Source organism: Salvia hispanica, chromosome 1 (assembly GCF_023119035.1).
Source record: "Salvia hispanica cultivar TCC Black 2014 chromosome 1, UniMelb_Shisp_WGS_1.0, whole genome shotgun sequence".
Lineage (NCBI taxonomy): Eukaryota > Viridiplantae > Streptophyta > Magnoliopsida > Lamiales > Lamiaceae > Salvia > Salvia hispanica.
In genome coordinates this window covers 35,696,769-35,714,567 of record NC_062965.1, presented here as the reverse complement: position 1 = coordinate 35,714,567, position 17,799 = coordinate 35,696,769, and the positions used below count along the sequence as shown (strand labels likewise).

Genomic DNA, 17,799 nt, shown 5'->3' with positions numbered 1-17,799 from the left:
CTTAGGGCGTCCCACTGTGGATGCCTTAAGTGATGAAACGAGGCCTACTATGTTAGGTACGGAGTATTTTTACCTTTTAGTACACAATAATTAAAATAGAGAAAAATAGATCCGGCTTTTTCACCAAACCTAAATTATTGGTATACTCCATATATTTAATATTCCCATCCCAAATACTCGTTCTCTGTTAGAAAAAATTTAATACTAGTAAAATAAAGAAACTCTTCTCTCTACTAAACTCTTTCTCTCTCCCACACACAGATATACATATTGATTAAATCTTAAAAGAAACCCTTTTTCCCACCTCAACCCCATTCGAGATCCACCAATCCCACACCTCTTTCGCCTCTTAAACCCTAGAAACCACCGCCGGTGCTGCGGGAATCACTCGTCGGACCTTTCACAGATTCCGACCTTTCACAGATTCCGACCTGAATCCAGAAGTAGAGGGAGAAATAACCGACCTCCGGTTTCTCTCTCCGCGCTCTTTGATTTGGATCCGTTTCGTATCCAGGTACGATCCGATCGGGAGATCATTAATGCTCCAATCATTTCTATCCTCTTCTCCTATTAATAGGCTGAATTTGATTGTTACTCCTATTTGTTAAAGCAGCTCTAGGGTATCATTTATTCACGGTTGCGGTAGTGATTTAGATAATATTTTAGAAAAAAAAAATTATTTCATGTGGTTTGGGATTTCGCAGGGCTATTTTTTGGATTGTCGATCAGTGATGGCAGCACCAGCAGCGGAGGTGGCGGCGGCGGAGACTCAGCAACCAGTTACTGCTCAAGTTGTGAGTTCGCTTCTCAGTTTTCCTTCTATTCAATGTGATTTGGTTTTTTTCTTGTATAATTGAAATTTTTTATCGATTTTGTTGGTGCGATAGGTCGGGAACGCATTTGTGTCACAGTATTATCACATATTGCATCAGTCACCAGAGCTTGTTCACAAGTTTTATCAGGATACCAGTAAGCTTGGTCGTTCCGAGGAGGATGGCTCCATGAGCATAACCACCACTATGCAAGTAATCTCTCTCTCTCTCTCTCTGGATTGGTGTAATGTAAATTATGTAATAGCTGTGCTGAACATAAGTTAATTGTCAATTTGAAAATATATAGATATTCTATGGCCTGTGTTAATGAAGTCTTGTTGAGATTGTAAAATGTTGGTTTTCCACGTTCTTTAGCTGATTATGTGGTCTGACTATTCAGGCCATCAACAGAAAAATCATTTCGCTCAACTACGAGGAGTTGAAAGCTGAGATTAAGTCCGTAGATTCTCAAGAATCATTTAATGGTGGAGTTCACGTTCTTGTGACTGGCTATTTAACAGGAAAAGGCATCAAAGTTAGGCACTTTGCTCAATCTTTCTTCCTTGCTCCGCAAGACCGGGGTTACTTTGTTTTGAATGACATGTTCCGTTATGTGAATAACGATGGTGTTAGTCCAGCATTGGTCCCTGATGTTGTAGTTCCTGTTCCTGAAGAGCCAGGTTATTTACTTGTGCAGGATTTTTTGGCATCTTGTCTTTCTCGACAAGGTTGAGCTCATATATTTCTTGTTTCCTGTCAACAGTTCCCATCCCGGTTCAGGAGAACCATGTTTCTGAGCAGATCGCACCATCTGCAGAAGAAGCTGTTTCTGGAGAAGTGTACAACCCACCAGAGAATGGGGACTTGCCGGTTACTGAAGAAGAAGAAGTTCCTGAGCCGGAGGTTGTTGATGAGGTTCAGGATAATACAGAGCCAGTGGTTGAAACCCCTGCCAAAATTGACGAAGCGCCAAAGAAGTCTTATGCTTCTATTGTAAGTGTGACCATTAGCAGTTCCAAAAAATAAGCCAGCTCATGTTGTCCTTCCTTTCTAGTTGCTCACATTACTTTACTTTCATACCTTGTTTAATCTATTGTGATCTGGCTCTGGTTCATCTTGTTTCTATCTTGTTCCTGCCTATTGCTTGCAATTTTGTAGAACTATAACAAGAGTGTGTTTCTATGTTTCCAATTACCCAACGTTTATCTATCCTGGCTCATCTTGGCTCATGATTTCAGGTGATGCATCTGAAGGCAACTGCTGCAACTTTCTCGCCGCCTCCTGCTGCTGCCCGAAAAGCTCCCCCAAAGAGCTTGGACCAAGTGAAGCCTAATCCTATTCCGACGCCAGATGGTCCAGTTTCCAATTCAGATGTTTTTGATCATGAACATAACCAAGAGGGTGAAGGCATGTCTTTGGCTGCAGTCCTTGCATCTCGGTTGGATCATCTTTCTAGAATGTACAAACTGATATGTCTATCTGTTTTATGCAGCTGATGGGTTCTCTATATACATAAAGGGCCTTCCCATGAATGCTACTGAAGCTTTACTTGAGGACATATTCAACAAATTTGGGACCATAAAGAATGATGGAATTCAAGTTAGAAGCAACAGAGTATGTTCTAATATAATAATTCTCATTAACTATGGAAGGATAAATGACAGATTTTTCTACTGTACAATTTCTTATATTTACATCATTATATGTTTGCTGCAGCAACAAGGATTTTGTTTTGGCTTTGTGGAGTTTGAGGAGGCAACATCTATGCAAAAAGCCCTCGAGGTATGGTTTCTACTTTCTATGCTATGGTGCAAGATAAGAGCAAAATATACGTTTCTATACCTTTATAGTTTGTGGATGGCTATTGATTGATTACTGTGGAAGGCTATTGATTGGAGAAAGAATTTCATAGTTTGTCATGCTTGTAGTGCTTTTACTGTTCTGTTCTTTTTTTCCTGATTGTAGCATGCTGCATGCCTTATTGTTTGTTTGATATAGTTTTGGCGTGACAGATTTATTCAGGTATCATTTTCTCATGTCAGATTAGCTTAGGAACTTATGTATTAGGTCGTTGGCTCTCTCTATATATACTGCTCCTTCCGTCGCTTTCAAAATGTCCACCTTTCCTTTTTTAGTTTGCTCCACTCAAGATGTCCACTTTCTATATTTCGAAATAAATCCCTCCCCTCTCTCCTTATTAAAGTATTATATTTTTCTCTCTACTTCACCTAACAACTCATCCTAAAATCTCGTGCCACTCAAGAATGTGCACATCTTGAGTGGGACGGAGGGAGTATAATTTATGATTTTTTTCTTTGGGAGTTCATTACCATATCTTTCCAAAGAAATGTTTGGATGCAATATCTGAAACATAATTTCTTACATCCACTCAAGCACTTGGTCAAGTATCTTTTGGTTGAGAGGATTGATGGCAATCTGATTTGAATTGGTTAGTGGTGGTCAAGTGTCAACGATAAACAGTAATTGTTAACTTTTGTTTGGATCCCACATAGCATAAACCATCAACGCCAATGATTCCTCTCGTATTTCACTTCCTAATTCCTAATTCTACCGACCCCACTGAGCCACCCTTATTTTTTCATTAAGTTACGGTAGCCTTCATATCTTTTTCTTTCTAAATTTAATATTATGAATCATTGGTTATTTTTGCTATTCTGCATTGCTCATACCATCTTCACATTACAGGCTTCTCCAGTAACAATTGGTGGGCGTCAAGCCTTTGTTGAGGAAAAGAGGTCCACAAATTCTCGTGGTAAGTGGATTCTGTTCCAACTCCCCCTCCCAAAAAAAAAAAAAACTCCGACTGTTCTTTGCTTGCACTTTCACATTCGTTAGTTATTTGGTTGATGTTTTGCATAATGCACTGTGGTTCTAGTTTCTCTGTCTTGCCTTCTGCTGGATTTCTGAAGATGTGTACTCATCTTAGACTTTTATTGAGCTACTGCTAGATCATTGTCTAACTTGAACATGATTATGAACATTCATATCTGATCATTGCTTATCTTTGTGACGGTTTATTTTCTGTGAGGCAGGAAGCAACAGGGGAAGGTTCCCATCAGGAAGGGGCTCTGGGTTCAGAAACGATGGAGTTAGAGGACGAGGTGGCTATGGTGGTGGTAGGGGATATAATAGGGGTGATTTCAACGGCAGGAGTGAGTTTGGAAACAGGGGTGGAAACCGGGGAGGTTCCGCAAACCGTGATGGATATCAAAGGTCTGAAAGCATCAATAGCAACGGGGGTGGCCGTGCCAACCGAGCTGCTGGGATGGCCAACGGCAACACAAAGAACACAACCCCTCATGTCTCTGCCACTGCTTGAAGAGACGTATCTTCAAGTTAGGTTCTGTTATTCCCTTCTTCTTCCCATTTCAAGTTTAGTTTTTACCTCGTCGGAATCTTCTTTTCTGGCAGTTCAGTTGCGGCGCGACGTGTGCAACTGAATTATTCTTCGGCCATTCTTCTAACTCATTTGTTTCTGAGTTTCCTCAGTGTGGGTATAAATTTATCGGTAGACGAGATTGGGTAGGTTTTTTTGTCTTAGTAGATTATACTGTCAATGGCCCAAGGAGAAGTAACTGGATTCTTCAAACAATTTTTTCTCCTTTTTTGGGTATTTGAAGGTATCATTTTTCTGCATTTTTCTACGTTGTAATGTCTCTAAATGAGGAACTATTTTGGCTATTATTACTTGTAGACTCAGATCTATTGCTGCGTTGCACCACGTGATTAATTTAATCCTAAATTGTTAATGACGTGACTAGTATTTAATATTTATCATGAATTTGGTTAGGAATGCGACTCGTCGAAATTTGAAGGAATGTGTCAAATTGAGATATTGTGCTTTAATCTATTAAAGTACAATAAGTAAATTCTGGCGTCATTAATATTGGGCGTTTATGTTGTCTAAGATTTGATTAAACGCGCAAGCCCAATACCATCAAATTTGTCTAGTGAATCCAAAAATACAAATTTTTTAATTCTATTAGGCCATCCACAATGGGGCGGAGGATAGCCCGAACGATGCATCCTTTGCCCCTTCGTTCGCCACTGTAGGGTCGCGGACGATGAAGTCTTCATCGTCCCGATCTATCCTCCGCGGACGATGTAAGTCCTCCGTTGCATCGTCTGTCGCATCGTCCGCCACTGAAGGCGGCGGACGATGCGACGGACGATAGAACGCGTTTTTTTTTTTTTTTTTCCTTTTTTTTTTTTTTTTTTTTTTTTTTTTTCAATTTTCACACACTTTATATACATCCCATTTTTTCACTCCTTTCACTCATCCACGCTCTCTAAATATTTCAAACAAAATGAATCCCGGAGATTACCCTAGTCCGGATAGTCTGATGTTCGGTGGTGGTGCACGGTGGCCCGGTACAGAACCCGATGAATATTGGCCCTTCAACACCAACACCTAGTACGATCCCAATTTCAGCACAGACTCGTACGGACTGTCAAACATGGAGTCTTCTCCCACCCGCGCACCCGCCCCACCTTGCGGCCGCTCCTCCTCCGCCGCCGCCTCGGGCTCCGCCACCAAGAAGAAGCGGACCAAGGCAAGTGCCCAGAAGTTGCCGCTTCTGGCAGTGAATGAAGAGTTCGCCCCGGGGAGCACGAACTATTAGCCGGAAGAATCCATTGTCTTGACGAGGTGTTGGATTGATATTTCAGAGGATCCAGTGTTCGCCAACAACCAGAAGATTGTTGCGTATTAGGAGCGCATCAGTGAAAAATATAATGAGGCCAAGCCGCCGACCGCCTACAAACGCCAAAAGGAGCCGCTCCGCAAGCACTGGGGACAAATAAAGAAGCTGGTCAATTTGTTCTCGGCGGAGTACGAGAAGTGCGCGAGGGAGCAAGACAGCGGCGAGAGTCTAACGGATGTGCGCGACAAAGCGGTTGTGTCGTATATGTCAGTGTACGGCAATTTCAAGCACTACCAGTCCTCAGGGCTGGCAATTTTTGATCCAACACGAATCCGCACGAATTTAACCCGACAAGAACACACACGTTTAGGATTTGGATCCTTATAGGGTCGACCCAATAAGAACCCGGAAATTCTGGGTTGGATTGGGTTATCCGTTAAGAAAAAAAAATTATTTTGATTATTTCTATTAATTAAAATAATATATTAAATTTTAAATTTAATTATTTTTATTAATTAAAAAAATATTATAATATAATTTTATTAGTAAAAATATGATTAATACTATTATTAATTATATTATATGATAAAAAATTATTAATGCATACTTAAATTTTAATAAAAAATAATTATTTTAACTTTATTAGTTAGATTTAATTTTAATATACTTTAATTTTATTATTTGGATTTTTATATTATCTAAATTAATTATTTTAATTTTGTAATATCTTATTTTATCGTGTAATATCATATGTCCGCCGTTATCGTATATCGTTTATATTGTGTAATAACTTACTATCACTAAAAGATGACTGATATTTTTTTGGATGATACGAAATTCGCACGAATCCGACATGGATCTGTTTGGGTTGAACCCGATAAGAACACAATGATTTGGGTTGGGTTGGGCCCCGATAAGATTGGGTCGATATTGGGTTGACCCGATAGCGACCAACCAATCCGCACGATTTGCCAAACCCGATAGCGACCAACCAATCCGCACGATTTGCCAGCCCTACCAGTCCTGGCTCCTCTTGAAGGAGAAGCAGAAGTTCATTGGAGGTGTGCTGCCCCAATCGACAGCGGCGAAGAAGAGGGCGAAGCACACCTTACCCGGTGATTATACGAGCAGGACAACGGCTCAACTCCAATGGACCTCAACCAACCCGTGTACGAGGGTGAAAGTTCCGGCACACCGATGTCCTCCCGGCGTCCTGCTGGCATCAAGATTGCCAAGGGTAAGGGCAAGGCGACATCCTCAAATTATATAAGATTATTGAGGATACGACGAAAGAAATTAATTAAATATTATAAAATGCGGCTTGTTCGGTAGAATGTACGATCTTAAATCTTTTAAGTATTCAACACTATTTAAATCTTACTACTATTATTTTTGTTTTTTCTTGTTATGTAGTAGTAGTATATTAAAAATGAGATTTATGAATAAGATAAATCTCTACTATTATTCCTAAAATGCGACTTGGTTTCCTCTCTCTTCCTTGCATTCAGGATATCTATAATTTTGACTGAAACGAAATTTTAGGAAAATTTGTTAGGTGAAGTATGTATAGAAAAACTATAGTTAAATATTTTAGTGAGAAAATAAGAAACATAGACTTATTTCCAAATATAGAAAATGTGGAATAAACTAAAAAAGAAATATAGATATCTTAAATGGGATGGAAGAAGTACTTTATATAATCCTTCTTAATATTCACTGCCAAAATTAATAATTTTTTTCATTCTTCATAAATTGAGATCAAATTGCTAAAATTTTACATCCAAAAAAATCCAATCTGTCTTAGCTACGATATTTTATTTCTCTAGTACTACTATCTTTTGTTGTTTACTATAGATAGTGAGAATAACATATTCTTACGTTCTCAAAAATTCAATTCAATCCAAAGTTTCTATCACTTCACAAAATTATTTCTCCAATTTTAACACTAATAACTAAATTCCAGCAAAAATCGTATTTCAATTATTGTAATTTATTATTTTTGATTTATTTTTACAACTTGTCATTTTTGTGTGTTTTTTAAATAATTTTATAATAAAAATATTTTAATACAAGTATTATTACTCCACTCGTCCGGAAAATGTTGTCTATTTTTTTGCCATTTCATCCGTATACAAACTATTGTCCACTTCACTTTTTTTCTCTTTATCATTTTTGGTAAATAAAACACACTTTCCACCAACTCATTACACTCACATTCTACACTCCACTAACTTTTTCATTCACTTTTCTTCACATTTCTTAAAATCCGTGCCGAGTCAAATGTGGACAACATTTCACGGACCGAAGGAATATAAAAATAATATAAAAAGATATACACTATATTGGTGGTTGTTAGGTTATTGAAAAATTGCCAAAATGATACTCTCCGTCCACCAAATGTGCACACATTTTAACTCGGTGCGTATTTTAAGGAAATTTGAAGATAAGAGGTGGAAAAAATAGTCGAATGTGGATCCTGCTTTTATATATTGATTTTATATTACAATGTGAGTATAATGAGTTAATGCAAAGTGATGGTTCATTTATAAAAAATGAAAAAAGCTAACGTGGATAATATTTTATGGACTAACTTAAATGACAATTGTGGACAACACTCGGTGACGAAGGGATTATGTTGTTGAGGTAGAAGATTATTGAGGATACGACGAAAGAAATTAATTAAATATTATAAAATGCGGCTTGTTCGGTAGAATGTATGATCTTAAATATTTTAAGCATTCAACACTATTTAAATCTTACTACTATTATTTTTGTTTTTTCTTGTTATGTAGTAGTAGTATATTAAAAATGAGATTTATGAATAAAATAAAAGTAATAATTTAATTAAATAATTAAAATAAAATACATAATTAAAAATTAAAAGTACATAATTCTATGCATGATCGACGCAGCCGAAGCATGTCCAAATTTTTCTTCACTAAATCTTACTATTTGAGTTGGCCATTTTGCTCTTTATTGCACGTCTACTTATGACAAGCTGCATATGATCATGTATCGTATATTCTTACACGACGTTCGTTGGCCTCATGAGCCTCCATTCATTTGATGTATCGTATATACTTATTACAAGCCATCCGTAAAAACAGTTGTAGTAATTATATTATAAATATAATGTGTGGAATGTAAATGTTTAGAGGGTGTAATCATATTTATAGGTGAAAAGGTAACAATATTTTAAAAGAAATAGCCGTTTGTACTAACTAGAGCTGTTTTTAATCCTTTTACTATTAAAATCAAATTTCGCATTTAGATTAAGATTTACAAAAATAAAATTAGGTGAGTTACGTGGCAGGCCTTGATTTGCTCACCTTCGGTATGTTTTTGCATGTATAGCTGCTTAATCGACCAAAAGTGAATCCACAATAGATCCTTCATTCTAATTGAAATCATTACAAATTTCTGCCCCACTACTTATTTTACATTTAAACTTTTTTTTTTCATTTTGCCTCACTATCTATTTTACATTTAAACCTATTTTTTTTCAATTTTCTTATAATTGAAATCCCCATTTCCAAATGACCACTTACTCCTACTAAAACAAAACACATTTTCCACTAGATTGAAATGGGATCAACATCTTGGCTGCCTAGCAAAAGTCTTAAAATCCTAAGCATAACACAAAAACTGATTACGTGACGACGGTGATGTGCCGGAGCGGGTGAGACACATCTCGGCAGCCGGCATGCTCCACGAACTCCGCGGGAGAAAACGAGCTCCCATGGCACACACACATTATGCTCACTTCCCTCTTATCGTACTTGTACAAGAACCCCATCACCCTCCTCCCATTCGGCCCTTCTCCCGTCGCTGACACACACGGTATACGACGCTCGCCCTTCCGAGCTTCACCGCCACTCTCAGACGCAGACGCAGGAGAGCTGCTGCTCTCCTGCTTAAGCTCTGCTTGCCACGGCCGGCTTCCTGCACCACCTACAAAAATGTACCAACAAACAACGTTAAACATGTATCAAACGAGATAGTAGGCAGACATCTGCCGGTAACATATACTACTTCCCAGCCCACTATTAAATATCTCATTTTTTCTAATCCACATTTGACCGCCTCATTTCACTCATATTTTATTATAAAATTAATATTATAAAATTAATATATAAATATGAGACCCACGTATCACCATTTTTTTTAAAAACAATTTATTAAAATCCGAGAGCTAATAAAAAATGGGACATCTAATGGAATGGGGGGAGTATTTCTCTAAGATGTGCAAAGTTTAATTAACAAACATAAAATTCTCACCTATGCTGTAAAAATCTGGACATTGCCCCACGGATTTCACCCCATCGCCATTTTCCGAATCACTCTTAGCTTGGACGAGTTGTACCTTGGGGTACAAGCTCTCCTTCTTCTCACTGAACAAGGACAGCCCTAGCTCATCTGCAACTTCATCACTGCCATTTTTCCTCTCAAAATTCAATTCATTCTCTCTGACTTCCCTATCTCTAACTCTCCCCTGAAACCTCTGCGCCTCCACAAACAATTTACCGTTGACGAATCTCGACCTCTTCACCTTCTCCTCTCTCTTCCTTCTCGCCTCTTGCCTCCTCGACGCTTGAATCTCTCTCCTCCTCTGCAAATCATCCGTCTCAGAAAAATCAAATCTCGAATTACCGCTCTCGCAATTCGATTTTCCCGCGTATTTCCCGCCTATTGAAAGCTCCAAACTCAGCTCCTCGCAATCTCCCATTCTCAATTCCAATGCTAGCTTGAATTCTCGAAAATTCTCTCTAATTTCTAATTTTTTTTGTTTCCTGTTGCTTTTTCTCGATTGGACTAGTTTGAACAACGTTGAAATTGTGAAGAAAGAGATAGAGAGAGGGAATATAAGCAGGATAGAGAGAGAAATTATATGGAGGCGCCACGTGGCGAGTGGGAGGGGTGGTTGTTGGACACGTAATAGGTTAAGAGTTAACTACGGAGTTAATATTAATCCTCTCTCCAAATCGCAAATCATTGGCTCCTAATATCCTGCTTAATTTCATAATTAACGAAAATATTTCTCTGCACGCTTTCCCAACCGCCACGTGAGCGGCACTTGAGGACAAGCTTCAGCAGCCCGACACGTGTCGGATGGAGAGAGGCTTGGGTCGCGAGGAATAAGGGGTGAAGACACGTGGGGGAATATGCGGTGTCAGAATTCGGGCCGTCGCTGTTAGTTGCGGGCTGGGCGCAACGTGGCGGACGTGGGTCCTCACGCCAACTGCGTTAGTTCGGGCCGGTGGGCCTGCTTTTGTGTATAAAGAGATTCGTTTGTGGGCCCCCTCTGTTAGTCCTATTTAAAGTTACAGGGATATTTGATCGAATTCTATACGTGTCGTTTAATCAGAAAAAAGTTTGGACAATTTGGTCGTTTTCGAATTTTCGAATTTTAACCACTTTTCTTAACAACAGTCCTGTAATTTGATACTCCAACATTTGGTTTGATATAAAAATAATAAGGGATATTGGAATTTAATATTATGAAATTTTAAAAAATTAAGTTTTTTCTATAAATTTTTAAATTGATAAATAATATCACGAATTTTACTTCGAGTTTGTTTATTTTTACGAATGAAAAAACTCTCGCAAATAATATTATGATACGGATTTCTTTTCGTAATTTCTCGACAATAATTTTGGGAGCTTCAAGTTTTTTAATCTTTGAAGATAGTTTTTCTTGAAGCACACCCTCCAAAATTGTTCTTCAATCTATTAAAATAACATGAATTTTTTCATTCGTGGAAAATAACAAACGCGGGATAAAGTTCGTGATATTATTTGCCAATTTTAAAGTTTGTTGGAAAAACTCATTGTTTTGAAAGTTTCATGATATTAGATGTCAATATCCCAAATAATAATGAAATGGGATAATATATTATAGATAAAATTGAGATAATTAGTCACGAGATACTAAAACAATCTAATCTTGACATCATGATGGTGGATAATAATATATTATCACGGCTGAGTTTTAAAGAATAAATACAATCGAACAAAAGTTACAACTAATCACGATCTTTAATCAAGTAATCGTGGCAACCGAACGAATCCTATATATCTCATGTCATCATTTTATTTTACTTGTCATATGACAATATAAATACACAAGCTATATTGATTGCATGAATAAAACTAATGTAGGATTTCGCATCATTTTACAATGGTAAATTAAAATCGAATACTTATTTTGAGTCGAAATTTCAACTGAATACTTAAACAATTACTTACTTGAACAAATGTAAATAGGGGTGCATTAGGGCACCACTTTATTAGGGGTCCAATTACATTCATTGGATCTCTTAATAGACGCATTAGATTGATTTGTAGAAATAGAGTCCAAATTGCATATAAACATAACATATATTGCTCGTGTGGGACAGTTATTTTCATTCCACTATATTTTAAATTAAACCAGATTTGGAAGATCCCGCTAATATAGGGTGCATTTTATTTGGAGAATTAAATTCTGAATTGCAGAGACGCTCTCTCCCCACTTCTCCATTTACTCTCCTCTAACCACCAGTCATTCTCCTCCATTCCTAAAACTCTAATCGTCTTCAACAAGCAATCGTTTTCTCTATTCCTAAAAATCTTATTGTCGAATTCTACTCTGATTCTACCAGCTAATTCTTCATTATTTTGGGTCGGAGCAGAAAGGATAAAGAGCGCCACTTCAGACACCGCGACTGAGAATATTAGTTCGCCGGTGGATTTGACTTGAACTACTATTTTGGTTCAAATGTCGTCTACAAGTGTACATGATTTTATAGAGTGTGGCAAGTTAAAATTTATTGATCCCCAAAAGACTAAGTGGATAACTCGAGTACCATGACGTGATGTTGAGTATTATCTAGACTATAGTAGAAGTGTTTTTGGTTTTTAATTAAGATCTAAATGCAACTAAGTAAACAAAGAAATTTAATAAAGCAAGCAACGAAGAGTTCACACAAGATTGGGAGGATAGAGCTTTCGATCCGATTAATGAATTGCGAGATATCACCTAGTGGACATGCTCATCTATATGCACCTCATTTATAGCTAGGAAAGTCACTATAGTTGGCTAAGCCTAAGCCCTCTCTTGAGTGCACCTAACACATAGATTAACCTCTAATGTCGGAGGCTCTTCCCTACAATTTGAAGCTAACTCCCTAACTCAAAAAGACTCAAGCCTTCTCTCTATCAAATTTGAAGCTAATTTCCTAACTATTTGCTAATTGCTAACTCGCTAATTACATCAACAGCGTAGCCTATGTTATAGATGTCAACACGAAAACATTTGTATGTCAACTAAATTTTGTGGACATACAAATGCCTTCGTGTTGACATCTAATATAAACAATTAGCAATTTAAGATAGGGCGACCTAAAAGACCCTATGCATTAATATTTATGTATTCAGATTGACATTTGTGGCAAATATATAGATATTTTAATAATTTTCAACATATCTGAACATGCAGAAAGTATTATCCAAACATATGTAATGTTATAGTTCTTATAAACTAATTTTAATTTGACATAGTCTTGTGAATGTAGTCTTTTTCTTATATTGCTATTTTGTATGAAATCTTTAGAACTGATTTTCAAATTTAAAGAATACTTGTGGTTTTTGTTACTTAGATTGTGGTATCACCTTAATGATAACTTATAACTATGCATATATTATATTTCCATGTATGGGATACGTCTAGTTAAACATGTTATGTAACATATACTACTAGCTTATATGTTTGGAGTTTAAAACATATTTGGATCCTCAAAAATTTAGCTTAAAAAACAAACAACAGCAAAATTCTCTATAACTCAAAAAAACCAATCCAACCTTGTCCTATTCCAAACAACTGCCAAAAAATAAAAAAGGGTTGGTATGTTCCCGCCAAATCCGGAGGAGTCTAATGCTTAAGGGGCATGTAGATAATTAGTCTACCATCCATTAGGCTGTAGAAAATAATTAAAGAGAGATAGATTCATCAATCGTTGAAATTAACAATATATATAAAGTGGATGAGATTATGAAATGGTTACCCCTTAACATAGTAATAGCAGAAGTCAGCCAAGATGAATGTCTGAACGGTTTCTGCTAGCAGCATCATAGGTAACCAAATGTAGCCACTTCCTATCAGAAATAAGTACTTTCCCCCACTTTCATACACCTAAAATATCATTCATTTCCAACAAATCAACCACACTGCATTGCATTCATTCTAATTAAACTAATGATCTAACTAACTCTCACCTTAATGATCCAATGAGCAAATCCAAGAAACCTTGCAATGCCTAATGCAAACACGTAATGGGCGGTGAATGGCTCGATTATCTGCAAAACAACGAATTAGCAGTTTGAGAGTTTTTATTCTAGTCATACTACTAATTTTGAAGTCTAACAATTATGTACCTTGGCATTTTGCACCATCTTGAGCTGTGGCAGCACTGAAATAGACTCCAAGTACATAGCAAATGCCCAAAGCATGCGCACAGGGAGCACGTGGGACGTGTGAGGATTGACAAGTATGGTTAGGATCGCACAAGGGACAATCTATAAATTAAACACAAGATGAAATTTAAACATGACCACTTATATATATATATTTAGAGCCTAAAACATACTACTTTTTGAGTGGCTCAATCTCAAGTTAGGTTGAGCCACTTTAGACGGCTGAGACGACCGAAGATTAGAATTAACAAGCATGACCGAGAAGAAGCTATCAAGAATGGTATGCAATGCAAGCATGATTATTAGTATTACCACATAGTATAAGGGCATGTTGTCTAGCTTGGCAATGTAGGTTGATTTCAACTTGAATCTCATCATGTAGACAACCCATAAAGTCGAGCAAAGGGTTAGAAAATCAAGCACGGTATGAATGTCGCCCTCCATGAAAAAGCTGCACACCAATCTTGCTGCTAGGAATATAGCAGTAAGCTCTTGTGACTTCAATGAAAGCCCTGATAAAAAAAAAAACAGACAAACCAATGTGTTAATTAGTGCTAATCACTACTAGAAATCGATGATCCAAAAATAATTTGTTTTTAAATTGTTACAAATTGCAACGATTATAATCGAAATGGCAAGTACTTGGTGCATTTTTTGGCAATTAAACGTATAATACTAAGTCAATTCTTTCCTTACATTGAAAATCCCTATTGGCATTAGTCGATTTTGTATGACCAAATAATTAAATATAGATTTTTTTGTTTATTAGTAATCCCCGCCCCATAAATTTTGTCACAGTTTGATGCACGTGGATTTTAAGAAATGTAATGGAAAATTAGTTGAAAAAGTTAGTGGAATGTGATTCCTACTTTTATATACTCCTTTCGTCTTTTAAAAATATGAACTATTTCCTTTTTAGTCCTGTCCTAAAAAGTATGAACTTTCTAATTTTGGAATCTCATTTCTCTCTAATGAGATCAGATTCATTCTCCACCAACAATACTTTAAAAACTTTCTTTTTATCTCTCTCTTATTTTTTTCAATTATGCATTGAAACAAGTGCTGAATCAAATGTTCATACATTTTGGGACTGAGGGAGTATTAGTTTTATAGTCTAAAAATGTGAGTGAGAATTGGTCAGTAGAACATGAGGTCCATTAAAAAAAATGGTAAAAAGTGAAATGGAGTAATAATTTTGTGGGACGGATGAAAATGAAAAAATGTGATAAACTTTTGTGACAAAGGGAGGAGTAACATTTTATGGAAGGTATGGGTTGGTACAGAAAATTAAATTTCAGACAACAGTGTAAACGAGATTTGATAATCCATTAGGCGAGATTTAAATTTAATTACAGTAAAAAAGAAAGAAGAATAGATCGATTACCAGAGCACGTTTTTAGTGTGGCGAGCTTATAAATCAAGACCAAAATCCCAAGGAAATGAATGGCCTCAGATGCGACGAAGAAATGGGTGGGATTCTTAACCATCCGTTTCAGAGCCACCAGCGCGCAGAGCGCCGCCGCCGCCGCCAGGAGGGCCTTGACTTTGGTTGACCGCCGCCGCACCCATGCAAGAATCGCCGCAATCGGAGTCCACATCGGTCTCTAATTCTTAAGCCGGGGAATGCAAATTATATTTTAACCAATATTTATAATGTTGTAAGGATTTTGTTTAATAGTAAAAGAAACCGTTGACTATGGGATAAAATCTTGGCTATTGTTTGCCGCATTTCTGTGTAATTAATTAGGTGATAAATATGTGATTCACTAGCGTAGTAACAATTTAATGAGATTTTCCTTCAACAATTAATGATATTCTTGCCTAATTCAATAAATTGTGTTGTGACAACAAAAATATGCATCACTTTCGGCACAAAACTTTCTGATGTAAGATAACAGAACAACAACAAAAATATTATCTATACATATAAAAAAAGAATTTTTTAAAAAATAACTAAAATATTATTGTAATACTTAAAATATTATAAATTGAAATAATTTAATGCATATCATAAAGAAGTGAAGTATTTTTGTTCTAATCATTAGGGGTGTAAATTCGGGTACCCGCGGGTACCCAAACCCGAAAATTCGGGTACCCGAACCCGAAATCTAAAAAATATCATACCCAATACCCGACCCGTATGTGAATTCGGGTACCCTAATACCCGATGCGGGTACCCGAACCCAACTAATCGGGTACCCATAAACCCGGAATTATTATATTTAATTATTCTTTTATATAAATTAAATTGTGATAAGAATAGAAATTATTAAAAATAACACAATACTTATACTATATATTGACTATAATTCTATATTATATAAAACACGTAGACATTAGACAAATAGACACTACTTAATTTTATAATAAATTTTTTTTTGGTATAATTTGAAACATAAAAGAAATTAAAATAATTTGTTAAGACGTTAAATGAACATGTAAATAAAATGGAGAAAGAATAACTAATTAACTATATATTTTCAAAAGATAACAAGTAAGAACATAAATAATGCAACATGAACCGAACACGAATGTAAAGAAGTATTAAATCTACATGTGATTAAATAAAATTACCCCAGATTTACCCTACGGGCCATAGGCCCGATACTAAATAAAAATATTTATCACAAATACATAATTAATCGGGTATTAGTCGGGTACCCTAATACGGGTTTCGGGTACCCTAAACCCGAAAAATCCTAACATTAACTACCCAAACCCGTACCCGAACCCATAATTTCGGGTTTCGGGTACCCAAAACCCGTCGGGTATTGGGACTGGATCGGGAATACCCGAAACCTGCAGATTAAATTTTCAGGCCTACTAATCATAGTTTGGAAATTGAATTTTTTTTTGGAATAAATATAAATAAGTGAAAAGTTTTTTTGTTCTCATCATAATTGGAAAAGTGAATTTTTTTTGGAATGGATATAAAGAAGTGAAAAGTTTTTTTATTCTTATCATAATTGGGAAAGTAAAAATATTTTCGAAAATAATTTATAATGATTTCATTAATTTTTCTTATACATCTTCAGATATTGATGATTTGTTACTTTCTGAAATTTTATTCATTTAAGTAAATTTGGAGACATCTGCAATAGAGCTTTAATCGTAAAGTTTTTTTAATTTGAGTGGCCGGTTGGACCGGCTTTTTCAATTATGTGGTGTATTTTGAAAAACTGATTTCAAAGGGACTCAAACCCTATAACTTATGGATGCAAAGCTAACTCTTTTACCATTGTACCATTTCAATTGTTTTGACAGAACAATAAACTTAAACCTTAATTGTAGTTAATAAGTTTAATAGTACTGAATTTTATATTTCAGTAACCTAATTAATAATACTATTCTTTCTAAGTATTTTTTAAAACCAGCTAACTCATTCTAGCATTATATGTATAAGTTATTTATTAAACTTAATACTACGAATATTTTATCATTCACTAAATCTTAATATTGGCATATGTATATAAGGATCTGTTAAAATGACAATCCATCTTAAAATAACACCATATCACCATTCATAGTCAATCATTTGTACACGTGGACGAATAATCAGCTGCCATGTAACATCCCAAAATATGCTTAAATGAAATTTATTAATATTTCAATAAGGAAGTATCAGGATTATGATCAATAGAAAAATAATAAGAGATTTTCCTATATAGTTAAAGTGTACTACTACTATATACATACATGAAACCTTTATAATTAAATGAAAAGATATAGTACACATATACATTTGTGTACGTATAAATTCTATTCAGTTGATATATTATTTGATTATCATCATTTTAATAATGTTACTTTGATGTCTCAATCTTCTACTAATTTATGTGACTTACACGTAAGTGAATAAAATAATATTAGTA

At 35.9% G+C, this 17,799-nt stretch overlaps 3 protein-coding genes across 3 annotated transcripts; 1 reads left to right on the top strand and 2 right to left on the bottom strand.

Moving 5' to 3' along the window:
* The first annotated feature begins 236 nt into the window (after positions 1 to 236).
* LOC125200854 (nuclear transport factor 2-like) lies at positions 237 to 4,538 on the top strand. The gene is made up of 10 exons (XM_048098657.1): positions 237 to 514; positions 705 to 794; positions 888 to 1,025; positions 1,213 to 1,492; positions 1,576 to 1,805; positions 2,051 to 2,219; positions 2,305 to 2,426; positions 2,529 to 2,594; positions 3,519 to 3,585; positions 3,866 to 4,538. The coding sequence occupies exons 2-10, from the start codon at positions 732 to 734 to the stop codon at positions 4,150 to 4,152; spliced, it is 1,422 nt and encodes a 473-aa protein (XP_047954614.1). The 5' UTR covers positions 237 to 514; positions 705 to 731; the 3' UTR covers positions 4,153 to 4,538.
* Positions 4,539 to 9,030: 4,492 nt separating this feature from the next.
* LOC125201915 (ninja-family protein AFP3-like) lies at positions 9,031 to 10,303 on the bottom strand. The gene is made up of 2 exons (XM_048100212.1): positions 9,755 to 10,303; positions 9,031 to 9,427 (listed from the first exon to the last, which is right to left on the bottom strand). Exons 1-2 carry the CDS (start codon positions 10,200 to 10,202, stop codon positions 9,126 to 9,128), a joined length of 750 nt encoding a protein of 249 aa, XP_047956169.1. The 5' UTR covers positions 10,203 to 10,303; the 3' UTR covers positions 9,031 to 9,125.
* Positions 10,304 to 13,262: 2,959 nt separating this feature from the next.
* On the bottom strand, positions 13,263 to 15,525 carry LOC125202790 (ER lumen protein-retaining receptor erd-2.2-like). The gene is made up of 6 exons (XM_048101256.1): positions 15,312 to 15,525; positions 14,240 to 14,439; positions 13,889 to 14,029; positions 13,730 to 13,810; positions 13,519 to 13,646; positions 13,263 to 13,431 (listed from the first exon to the last, which is right to left on the bottom strand). The coding sequence occupies exons 1-6, from the start codon at positions 15,523 to 15,525 to the stop codon at positions 13,386 to 13,388; spliced, it is 810 nt and encodes a 269-aa protein (XP_047957213.1). The 3' UTR covers positions 13,263 to 13,385.
* Positions 15,526 to 17,799: the final 2,274 nt, after the last annotated feature.

Bases quoted from the DNA above. Each gene is read 5' to 3' on its own strand.
- LOC125202790 (XM_048101256.1), bottom strand. From the start codon at position 15,525: ATGTGGACTCCGATTGCGGCGATTCTTGCATGGGTGCGGCGGCGGTCA. The intron at 13,647-13,729 runs GTGAGAGTTAGT...ATGATATTTTAG, and splicing joins TTGCTCATTGGATCATTAAG to GTGTATGAAAGTGGGGGAAA. The intron at 13,432-13,518 runs GTAACCATTTCA...TATTTTCTACAG, and splicing joins TGCTATTACTATGTTAAGGG to CCTAATGGATGGTAGACTAA.
- LOC125201915 (XM_048100212.1), bottom strand. From the start codon at position 10,202: ATGGGAGATTGCGAGGAGCTGAGTTTGGAGCTTTCAATAGGCGGGAAA. The intron at 9,428-9,754 runs GTGAGAATTTTA...ACATTTTTGTAG, and splicing joins TCCAGATTTTTACAGCATAG to GTGGTGCAGGAAGCCGGCCG.
- LOC125200854 (XM_048098657.1), top strand. From the start codon at position 732: ATGGCAGCACCAGCAGCGGAGGTGGCGGCGGCGGAGACTCAGCAACCA. The intron at 795-887 runs GTGAGTTCGCTT...TTGGTGCGATAG, and splicing joins AACCAGTTACTGCTCAAGTT to GTCGGGAACGCATTTGTGTC. The intron at 2,427-2,528 runs GTATGTTCTAAT...TGTTTGCTGCAG, and splicing joins TTCAAGTTAGAAGCAACAGA to CAACAAGGATTTTGTTTTGG.